Below are 12,326 nucleotides of genomic sequence, written 5' to 3' on the forward strand. Positions count from 1 at the left end.
TCCTAGGGTTGCCTTGAAGTTCTGGTGTGGGAATAATTGGGAAGAACATTGCCAGCTTCTAAACACCATAGCAATGGCAACTCCAGTGGTCATTGGAGACCTGGGATCACTTCAAAACTAGGGAGAATAGAAAGAAAGAAATAGAAAATCTGACACACTTAGGTCCAAAATATCAACCGCCCAAGGGGGGACTGGAGGGGTGGAGGAATGACAGCTACCCTGCAATTTACAGGAAATGAAAAATGAAGTTACAAGAAACAGCAAACTCAATATAACAACAAACAGAAAGGGTCCCTGGCTTGGATTGAAGAAGATTTGGATTCAAATTCTACCTCAATTTGCTAGTTATGACTTCAGGCAGGCACTATACATCTATGTTCCTCAATTTCCTTCCTTGTAAAATGAAAGCATTGGATTCAGTGACCTCTAAGGTGCCTTTGAACTCTAAATCTCTGGCCCCATTTTTCTAAGTGTGTCAGATGAGATGCCTGATGACCAGATGAGGAAAATGACAAACTTCCCCCTGCCCTTTGCTTCAAGCAAACCACATCTGATAATTCAAAGAGGAAATATGGGGTAGTGGATCAAACCCAAGTTTGATGCCAAATCAAATGCCCCCTTAATCAATAAGCACTTATTAAGCATCTACTTTGTACACCCCAGGCATTGTATGAAGTATTTGGAAATATGACAATTTGGAAATTCCTGCTTGTGGGGATTTTCTATAATATTGACACTTTCTAGTTACATGATCATGAACCTCAGTTTCCTCATCTGTAAAATGTGAATAGCAATCTTTGTACTGTGGTATGGCCCCTTTTTGTTTTCTAGACTCGCTCTGCTCTTGCTCTTCTTCTTTTTTTCAGTCTCTTCCCAGGAGCTTTCATTTCCATTCCCCTTCTCTATATTGTCTCCATTCGGTTCCCTTTGCTGGAGACGCTGAAGCTGACCCTCAGCCCTCCATCTGGGAGGCGGGGGGAAGCTCAAGGTCTTCTTTGTTTCAGACCAGGAAGACTGTATCTATGCTCCTCCCAATAACCCCTGGGCAGCACTGGCCTGCTTGGCAGCAGTCAGTGGCAAGACTGTGGTGTTTGAACAACAGCCAGCAGAGATGCCCAGGTCCCTTCCTGTATGTCGCTGAGGCCTGGGAGCCTTTCTGGATGTATCGGATCATTCCTTGCATGGATCCCAATCATGCTGGTTTCCCTCCCCAACACACATACACACTACCACCACCCCCACCATCAACCTTGGGCTCGCCTCTGAGAGTTCTAGCTCTGATAGAGAAGCTTTCACTTACCTTGCTGATCATTTGCACCCCCCATCTTCTTTCCTGCTTCCCCCCACCCCAAATCAGAAAGTAAGCACATTAGGGCACAGGCTGTCTTAGGTTGTATCTCTATCCCCAGCAGCTAGGGCAATGTCTGGCACATAATAAGCACTTAAATAATATTTCTCCTTGTCTGACTATCATTCTATCTACCCACCCATCTATCCATCTATCTATCTACCCATCTACTTGTCTTATCTATCTATTCATTGGACTGTCTATTTATTGATTTATCCCTATCTATATACTCGTTTATCTATCTATCCTTCCATCTTAACCATCTACACATCCTTCCATTCATCCATCCATCATCCATCCATCTATCTATCTATCTATCTATCTATCTATCTATCTATCTATTTATCTATCTATCATCTATCTATCTACCTGTCTATGGCACAAGCTGACTTTGCCTTGGAAGGATGGAGCCACTTACTCTTTTCCCTGCAAAGGCTTGGCCATTTGACTCCCCCTTACCCCAGCCCTTTCTGATAATATCCCCTCACATTTCCACAGAGCTTTCAAGCTTATGAAATGCTTTCCTCACAGTCACACTGTGAAGTATATAGTTATTATTACCTTCATTTTTACTTGAGAAAACTGGGGCTCCATGAGATGGCCTAACTCACCATGCTTTCAAAGCTCAGATGTGAACTCTATCTGCTTCTAGAAAATGTAAGGTCCTTGTGGGCAGGAACTACTTAGTTGGACTCTAACCATAATAACACCTGGTTCAGTATGGAGAATTTCCACTCTACCAGACCACTTTTGTTCATCTTTCCATATTTCCAAAGGAAAAGATTTGGTTTTGAATGCTTATTGTTCAGTTTATTACTTTTCACTTAATTAAACATGTTTTTGTCAGATGTGTACTACAGCTTCCCAATAAAATAGCTAATTAACACTTATTGAGTAGTCACACGTTTAAACAAGTCCCAAATGACAAACACTTGTTTTAAAATATAAACTTTCTCCAATAAATGAACTCCTTCTTCAGCAAGGTTTTTCTTTCCAAAGAACAGTTCAATTTTATTGTGTGATGCTGGAAACTAATCAGTTGAGCTTGGAAATAAAGGAAGTTTTAGAGAAATCCAATCTGGAACTTACTTGTTCTTTTATCATGGCATATTATGTGACCATTCTTTATTGCTGCCTGTAAAATCCTTGGAACAAGTAGCGAATACAAAACTGAACTGTCTCTGTCATCAATGACATAATTCTGTACCTTGTTAATTAAAAAGTTGTCACTGAAACTGGGCTACTATCATATGAAAATTAATGTCATCTTTGAATGAAGCTTTTGTTTTTATCCCTGTTTTATGATTAAAATTTTTGAAAATAAGAATTAAGTCAAGAATCTTCTTTTCCTTATTCCAATGGATCATTCTGAAGAATAAAAGAAAAGGAAAAGAGTCAACTTGAGAAGAATCTCAGATAAACTGGAGTTGTGTAGGACAAGGATGATGTGATGGGGTGTGGTATGTATCATGATTTATGATGCCAAGAAATGAAGTTCCTCTCAATAATTATGAAATTTCAGTGGACACTTAGAAAACAAGAAACCTTCACAACAAATTGTCCATGGTACAAATAGCCTTACCCTGATCCCAAGGGTCCAGGATGTTTGGAAAAGGTTATATACTAAAGGATTTCAACATATGTTTGAGAGTAACTTTGTGACAAAAGTTCACACCCATAGTTCCTTCAAGAATTGGGTTATTCAACTCCTAAACTCCAATTTCTGGGATAAGAACTCACTATTTGACAAAAATGCTGGGAGAACTGGAAAATAACATGTCAGAGACTCATACCCCATACCAAAATAAGGTCAAAATGGGTAAATGATTTTGGCATAAATTTATAAGCAAATTAGGAGAGTAAGGGATAGTTTACCTATCAGATCTTGAGAAGGGAGGAATTTATGTCCAAAGAAATGCAAAATGGACAACTTTGATTACATTAAAAAGTTTTTTTCACCAACAAAACCAAAACAACTAAGATTAAAAGGGAAACAGAAAGCTGGGGGAAATTGTTTACAATCAGTGTTTCTGATAAAGGCCTTGTTTCTAAAAAATATGTAAAGAACTGAGTCAAATTTACAAGAATACAAGGCATTCCCCAATTGATAAATGGTCAAAGGATATAAACAATTTTCATATGAGGAAATTAAAACCATTTATACTCATGTGAAAAATTGTTCTAAATTACTGTTGAGAAATGCAAATTAAAACAATCCTGAGATTCTCCCTCACACCTCTCAGATTGGCTAAAACGACAGGAGAAGATAAAGATAAATGTTGGAGGGGACTGGAAAAACTGAGACACTAATGCATTGTTGGTAGAATTGTGCAATGAGCCATCCATCCTGGAGAACAATTTGCTACTATGCCCAAAGGGCTATAAAACTGTGCAAACCCTTTGATCCAGCACTGAATTTGTCTTTCAAAGAAATCATAAAAGAGGAGAAAAGGACCCACATGTGAAAAAAAAATGTTTGTAGCATTTCTTTTTGTGGTGACAAAGAATTGGAAAATAAATAGAATCTGGGAATGGCTGAATAAGTTATGGTATATTAAAATAATGGAATATTATTCTAACAAAAATATGATGAACAGGATGATTTTAGAAAGTCCTGGAAAGATTTACATGAACTGATGCTGAGTGAAAGAAACAGAACCAGGAAAACATCGTATGACCAATAACAATATTATGAGATGATCAACTATGACAGACTTGGTTCTTTTCAGCAGTTCAATGACCCAAGACAATGCCAATAAAGTTTGGGTGGAAAATGCCATCCACATCCAGAGAGAGAACTATGGAAACTGAATATAAATCAATGCATGCTATGTTTACCTTTTTTGTTGTTTTCTTCTGTTTTTTTTTCCCCTTGGGTTTTTTTCCTTTTGTTCTGATTTTCCTCTCCCAACATGATTCATATAGGAATATTTTTAAAATAAATGCATATATATAACAAAAAAAAAACCAAACTGGGGTTTTTACCTGTAACTGGGGAAATTTAAATTAAAAAGAAAGAAAAGAAAACTGGGTTATTTGTTGAGGAAGAGAGACAATTCTTCCTCTTCAAGAGCCAATGGGATCTTTCCCCCACTAAGCTATATTTGTCCTTTGGGCTGGATTAGCTCACAAAATTCACAAAGATGGGGAAATCCTGCACATATCAGAAAATACCTATTCCCTCTGGAGGTTGGACAGAGTTGAGCTAGGTCTGGGCTTCCTGCCAGACTGAAGCAATTTCTTTCCTGGTGAAGGAGAGAAAGGGCGTAAAAGGAAGTTGCCTGAGAACCAAGAAAAATGATAGAAGTTTGTTTCTTCGAGATCCTGAAGGAAATGAAGCACTGTCCCTTCTGAGGCTGGAGCCTTTGCCTTTTTTTCTCTGGCTCCTGGACTATTAGGTGGCCTGGGCGAGCTGAGATCTGTAAGCAGCACTTTGTTTGCCCAATACAGCTGCTCAGCTGCCCTCAAGTCAACTTTATGACTCATGATGTACAAATAATACAAAAAGAAATAAAAACAAACCACTTGGGCATAAACCACAATGAGGCTGATGATCAAAAAAATTGTCTTTGGAAGTGCCAAAATACTCACAGCAGCATTTTTTGCTGGAACGAAGAAGATTTTTTGCATTAGAGAAACCCTACAAGTTTGGGGGCTTGAATGTCCTGGAATTCTGCTGTGCTATTAGAGTTGATGAAGGATACAGAGAAGCGAGGGAGGATTTACACACAGATATAAAGTGAAGTGAGTGAGACCAGAGAAACAATGTACACCATAGCTGCAACAACGTCAGCAGAAGGAACAAACTCTGCAAAGTCATTGAGATAGAATTCTGCTGAATTGGAATGACTACTCTTGGCTTGAGATGACAGATGACAAACTACATCTTGAGCCAAGTCAACAAGCTTTTATTAGGCACTACTTACCTTATACTGAGAGTTGGGTATACCAAGAAAAGCCCTTGCCTTCAAAAAGATCCCAGTCTAATGGGGGGTGGGGAGGATTCAATAAGCAATTATTCTGTATTCAGTTATATACAGAGAGAAGATCCATTGGAGATAATTTCCCACTTCTTTGCAGAGACAGGAGACCGTGAATATAGGGTGTGTGTGTGTGTGTGTGTGTGTGTGTGTGTGTGTGTGTGTACATCACTATATATGACACCAGACATTTCAATATACTGCTTAGTTTTGTAGAACTCTTTTTCTTTTCTTTTTTTCTTCTTTATTATAAGGCATGTCTCTCTGATGAGGAGTAAAAGTGGTAAAATAGGAAATATAAATAATGTAAATATCAAAGATGTAAATGAAAATTCAGTGTTTGTGTGTGTGAGAGAGGAGGAGCAGGAGAGAGAGAGAGACAGACAGAGACAGAAAGAGAGAGAGAGAGAGAGAGAGAGAGAGAGAGAGAGAGAGAGAGAGAGAGAGAGAGAGAGAGAGAAGAGAAGAGAAGAGAAGAGAAGAGAAGAGAAGAGAAGAGAAGAGAAGAGAAGAGAAGAGAAGAGAAGAGAAGAGAGGAAGAGAGGGGAGGAGACAGAAATAGAGAGGAGAGAGAGAAAAGAGAAGAGAAGAGAAGAGAAGAGAAGAGAAGAGAAGAGAAGAGAAGAGAAGAGAATTGAAGAGAAGAGAAGAGAAGAGAGGAAGAGAGGGGAGGAGACAGAAATAGAGAGGAGAGAGAGAGAGAAGAGAAGAAGAGAAGAGAAGAGAAGAAAAGAGAAGAGAAGAGAAGAGAAGAGAAGAGAAGAGAAGAGAAGAGAAGAAGAGAGGGGAGGAGACAGAAACAGAAAGAAGAGAGAGAAGGAGAGAGGGAGGAAAGAAGGGAGGGAAGAAAAGAGAGAGTCAGCTTAGAAATTTAAGGAATAGAATCTCAGAGGTATAGTTTAACAATATAAGTTTAAATTTAACACTGTCAGATCTGGTGTACCATGCCTCAGTGACATTCCTTCTTTCACCCAATGTTCAGGAAAGAGTGTAGCATTAAATTACTGCTCACTGGCCACATTTGAACTCGGGTCATCCTGATTTCAGGGCTGGTGCTCTAGCCACTGCACCACCTAGCTTCCCCTAATTTTTTCTTATTTATTTTGAGAGATAATAATTCAGAGGAAGATACAAAAAAGGAAATGGAATGGAACTAGATTGCAGAAGTAAACTGTGAATTATTACACCATTAAGAGATTATCCCCTCATCCTAACAGGTATCCCTAATTGTATGTCTATTATCCATACTGAAGGTGATGGTAGATATAGTGACTCTTATTATGATTAAGTATATGACAGTAATGAATATGATTACCCAAAAGATCACTTTTTCCGGATGATATAGATCATGGTAGAGAATTTCTATCTCATAGACCAAGATACTAGGAAGAATTAGACTTCTAAAATTCTTTTTTGGATTTTTCTAATTTTTTAATTTTCCTACATCTCAAAAAGAAATTTTTTAAAATCTTATGTAAAATCTAAACTTTATCAGTTGACACATTAAACTTGTAATTTTGTAATGATTGTAATCATTGTAATTTTTTAATATTTACATTAAATAAAATAAAGTTTATTTTATAATTTTTTGTTTTTACAAAAATTCTTATGTAATCAAATGAGGAAGGAAATTGTTGACAGTTTTGAAAATCTTGTTTTGTATGTATCATCATACACATGCTATGATAAAAATTTTCAATTTGGAGAATAAAAAAAATTACTGCTCACCTTTGGTAGAGGTGTAGGGCTGTATAAAGTAACAGTGGAATAGAGGCTGGCTTTTGGGGAAAGGAGGAAAGGAAGGGGAACCCCAGGGGAGGGACAGGGCAGGGCAGGTTGGGAATTTCCTCTAGGACAAAAGGAGGGAAGGAGATAACCAACAAGTTAGAACTGCCCCAGAACCTGAACTTCCTATTCTCACTCCAAAGACAGGTCAGTTTCTAAGCTTCCTTTATAACTTTTACTCAAATTCTAAGAATACACGTGTTAAAATTCTGTACCATCTAAAATTTCCACCCTGTGACAAAACCCCAGCTGCTCCTGGCTCCTTATAGCTCCAGGTAATTTCTTCAGCCTCTGAGTCTGTGATTCCACAAGATATAGTAGAAATAACACTCCACGTTATTTCCACACAGATCACACAAACACTTTCTTAGCATTATTATTTTTTCTTCTTTTTAGCAAAGGGAAATAAAATCTTCCTGTTTAAAAATAACATATCAGGAGAAAGTCATGAGATATACTCCAAATTTGGTTGGCTCCAAGTTTTCTAACTTACATCATAACTAAATTTTATTTATTTATTTATTTTTGAGGCTGGGATTAAGTGACTTGCCCAGGGTCACACAGCTAGGAAGTGTTAAGTGTCTGAGACCAGATTTGAACTTAGGTCCTCCTGAATTCAAGGCTGGTGCTCTATCCGCTGAGCCACCTAGCTGCCCTATAACTAAAAATTTAAAAAGTGCTAAATGTCTTTTTATGGTACAAATAGCTTTGTGCTTATCCCAAGGGATTAGGAAGATTGTAATTGGGTCTACTATGGGACTGCAACAGATGTTGGAGGGAAACGCTTTGAGAGAAATTTCCAGGTCCAGTTCAGCCCGTGACCCATTCTAAGTCAAGAATTCCAGACCAAGTTGTCTGTTCTCCCCAAGGGTCTAAGCAAGACTTGGTGTTCTGTGACTCCCCTACCCCCAATAAAGTCTATTGTCCACTACCTTAACTTAATGCTGTGTCTCTGTTCTATTTCTCCTCAGGGGGTGTCTTGCAAGAACAAAGTGAACAGTGAGTATCCAGATGGGGTAGTCTCTTCTCAGCTCCCCAGCCTGCATTTGCCACCCTTGGGAATCTGGGCTGTCTGTGTCCTAGAAACCCTTCATCCCTAGCTTCATCTTCAGGATCCCAGCTTACTGTGGCCTGGTGATGAAAGTCTGCTCCTGGAAGGGTCAGAGACAGGATTTAAACTGGGCTTTGAGGAGTGGGCAGGATTTCAGCAAGTAATCATGGGGTAATAATGCCATTTCTGGAGTGCTAGAATCAGGGGACCTCAAGGATCATTTGCTTTGGATTTCTCCTTTAAGAAACAAGGTACATGGGTTCCTAGATACTATGAGGGACAAATGTGACATATATGTACATGTATATTTACATGAACTAAATATCAAGTCCTTTTTAGGAGGACAGCTAGCAGGTGAGGGGTATATCAAAAAATACTTCACAGGATGGGGAAGTTAGAACTGAACTTTGTGATTCTAACCCTGAGATTCTAAGGAATAAAGCTGAGAAAGGAGTACATTCTAGGTGTTTTGAGGAGAGGAAATGGGGTGTCATGTGCAGAACACGAGAAATCTAGGAAGTATTCATGAAGATAATGTCAGAAGAAACAAGTACTGTTTTCTTCACTTTTAATGATTTAAGAAAAATTGGCAGGAAGGGACCCTTGTGAGTCTATATTGCCGAGGTGGGACTCACAGACCTTGATAATAGGAGGACTGGGAGAGTTGAGAAAGAAAAGATTCAAAGATAATCCAAGTTTCATAGAAAATTGGACAGGTGACTACCTGTCAGTAAACATTTATTAAGTACCTACTGTGTACACTTGGAGAGAAAAAGACAGTTCTTTCTCCTGGGGAGCTCCCACTCTCATGTGGTAGACATCATGCAAATAATCAGGTACACACAGATTTCAGATGGGATAAGACATTGTCGACAGAGGGAAGGCAATAGAATTGAGGAAAGGCTTCCTGTGGAAGGTGAGATTTTAGCTGGGATTTGGAGGAAGTCAGGGAAGTAAGAGGGGAAGATGAGGAGGGAGAACTTCTCAGGCCTGGGGGGCAGACGGGGAAAATTCCCAGAGCCAAAAAATTGGAAAGTCCTATGCTGCAGACAAACCAGTTTTCTTTAAGGGAACTAAGAATCAGTGAATTTGAGTTAAGTTCTGGAAAATTTCTATACTGTTCCCCTAAAAGGGATGGATTGTGGATATTCAAAAAGGGAACTGATGATCACTAAAAGCTGGGCTTACTTCCTTGAGAACAGGTCCACGTCAGCCCAGCCTTACCCCATTTCCTTCTTTTAAACTAAGGTTACGAGACTCCGAGTTCGGGGAATTCTGTTGACATAGTATGGCTGTGTTGCTGCAAAGCCTCTGACAGAGAAGCATGTGTTCTCTTGGTGGGAAGCTGAAGAGGTGTGGCCCGGGACATGGTATAGTTGGGTAGGATAAGACGTGTCTCAACGATCTGACGCAGAGCGTGGTCACTAATGGTTCATTGATGGTAACAGTAATGGTAATGGCAATGAACTTGGAGGTAACCCTCTCATGGACTTCATATATACTGAGCGACACTTCTTTCCATCAATGATGTAGGATGAGTTCCCAACTTGGGCCTTAGAGCCCTAGGAGAGATAGGATTGAGGTACAGAACTACGACAAAGGGTCTGTACCCAGTTCCGTGTTTGCTTATCCAATGGATACTAACAATATCATCCTAATAGTAGTAAAACTAACCTTAACCTCAAATGGGGTCCACAAAACTTTTTCAGGTCTTCAAACTTGAAAATATTGGGAATCACTGACCCAGATAAAGGCAAGGACCTATCAGATTTGTGGAAGAGAAATTCCATTTTTTTTCTTTGTGTTCTCAGCATATACTCGGCACTTAATAAGTGCTTGTAGAAAGAATGAAGACATGAAAGAAACACTTTGGGCATGAGAATCAGGACCCAAGATATTTCCATTAGTCTACGTGGGATAGTGGCTAGAGGGTAGGTCTTGGAATTGAGTTCAGATCTTCCCTCTCAGAGTTTTTGTGAGAAGCAAATAAAATAATAATTGGCAAGAACTTAGTAAGTACTCTATAAATGCTGCTGCTGCTGCTGCTGGTGATGGTAGTGATAATACAAATAGGGCAAATGGTCCAAGATGAAATTGAAAGAGACACTTACTACTCTTGGGTTAAAAAAAAAAAATTAATTGCACGAGTTCAAGATGGCCATCTGACAATTTATAGGGAAGAGATCTATCTATCTGAAGGTTCTAATGATCCCAAACTACCAATGATGAAGCCAAATAAAATGGTAGCCAAAAATCACATGATCTTAGTGTTCATATTCAATAGGATCTGAAGGAGGGGTCAGATCTTATCAAATCTGGGACCCTTGGAGAAGGCAGAAAAACTGGAGCCTGGCCCCAAGAGGGTTACTGTCCCTTTTAAGAATTGACTAAAAGCTGTGTGACCCTGGGCAAGTCACTAAACCCCAATTGCCTCAGCAAAACAAAAACAAAACAAACAAAACAAAACAGAATTAACTAAAAGCATGGGAAGCATTTGAGCCGGGGAAGAGAAGACTCTGGAGGACACGATGGCTTTCTTTGAGTACTCAAAATGCTGTTTTAGGGAAAAGGGATTTGACTGCTATTTGGGCAGAGTTAATGGTGGAAAGTAACAGAGACAGATTTCAGATCAATTGTTGCAAAAGCATCCCAACTATCAGATTTATACAGTAGGGGAAGGGGCTGCTTCAGGAGATCCTGGGACCAGATTTGTAGCAGAAAGGGACCTTAGGGGCCATTTCCCTATATTTACAATTGAGGAAACGGAGGTCCAGGGAAATGATGTTTGCAAAGTCACATAAGTGGTATTTGGCAGAGTCAGGATTGGAACCCAGGTCTAAAACCTGCATTTTCCCAACTAAATTGGGTTATGAATGGGATTATGAAATCCAACTCAGCTTCTGTGAATGTAAAACTAAATGAATTATTGGTAAAATAGTAGACAAAAACAATGAAATTAGAAAGAGGAGAGGGTTTGGAGTGGGGAAAAGGATAATTTTTTTTACTCCTTTTTCCCAAACTTTGTTTGTTTTTTCCAAAACTTTACTTTGGACATGACCAGCTGGACATCCAGGTGGAGACATGGGGCTGGCATTCAGGGTGAGGCTGATGGGATTGATTTGGGAATGCTGAATATGGGCATGGATGTCGAAAGGGAAACACTGGACTAAGGGCTGAAGACTAAACTGAGGAACGTACTGATGATGAGACTGAGCTATATTCCAGACTGGAATTTGTCCCATTCAGGGCCTCTTCATTCTTGGAAAGAGGCAGAAAAACCAACAAGGTGAATCCCACAAGTCTTTATTAAAGCACTGTGCTCAGTGCTGGGTATACAAATAAAGGGGGAAACAGTTCTTGCCCTCAGGAGCTTGCAGTCTAAATCAGGAAGCTACATGTAAATGGATAAATTATATCCTGAATAGATGGATAATAACTTAAGGGCAAAAGCACTTCCTCTTCAAAACAGGACCTTGTGTCCAGTGACCTACCTATCTCATTCCCCACATCAGTTCTGGCTGCCCAGCCTCTGCTGTCATGGGCCTTCCTTGGCGGATCATTGGCAAAGGATGGGACAAGATGGAAAGAGCACTTCCCCTCCCAACCTTTGGAGCCTACGCCCCCCTCTTGGCCCAATGTAGCCTTCAGCCACTGCCACAGACTGGAGAGGGACCAATTGAGATGAGATGGTGGCCATCAGAGTAGAAAGTGGGTGGAGAGCCACAAAATTTTTCAGAGGTGCCCTTGGGAAGCATTGGAGGCTGATTCACCATTCTTATGGTTCTCCCCAGCTGGAAATGAGGTGATCCATTTAGGGCCCTCTTTCAGTGAAAAGACAGATTCTCTGTGACATCCAGTTTTTCTCCCATTACCTGGCATTTATATTCATCAGATCTCTCTGTAAACTGAGTCGAGGCCGTGAATGAGGGCTTGAGAAATTCTCCTGTTAGGATTGTGAATTAAACCTTTTTCATTTTGTCCCCAGAGGGCTTTCTTAGACTATTTTGAAGAAATGTCCCTGATGGGAGAATTCTCCATAATCACCACCAGCTATCATGTATTCTCACTGAGCACAGGATGAAAAACATTTTTTTCCCCCTAGAGTAATAAGAGAGATTTAAGCTAAACCGCAATGCCTAAAAACAAAACAAAGCAAAAAACA

The 12,326-nt window shown here is 39.7% G+C and overlaps 1 protein-coding gene across 2 annotated transcripts in view; it reads left to right on the top strand.

Annotated features, from left to right (window-relative positions):
- The window catches only part of IL17REL (interleukin 17 receptor E like), a 49,562-nt gene that overhangs the window by 14,116 nt on the left and 23,120 nt on the right, over positions 1–12,326 (top strand). Inside the window, exon 2 of one of the 2 annotated variants that reach the window (XM_074272013.1) lies at positions 8,085–8,112. The exons of the other annotated variant lie outside the window; for it this stretch is intronic. Coding sequence (XP_074128114.1) covers positions 8,085–8,112 — 28 coding nt within the window. The remainder of the gene's footprint in view (positions 1–8,084; positions 8,113–12,326) is intronic. 2 annotated transcript variants of the gene reach the window in all.

The sequence above is a fragment of the Sminthopsis crassicaudata genome, chromosome 5 (genome assembly GCF_048593235.1).
Source record: "Sminthopsis crassicaudata isolate SCR6 chromosome 5, ASM4859323v1, whole genome shotgun sequence".
NCBI classification, from domain to species: Eukaryota; Metazoa; Chordata; class Mammalia; order Dasyuromorphia; family Dasyuridae; genus Sminthopsis; species Sminthopsis crassicaudata.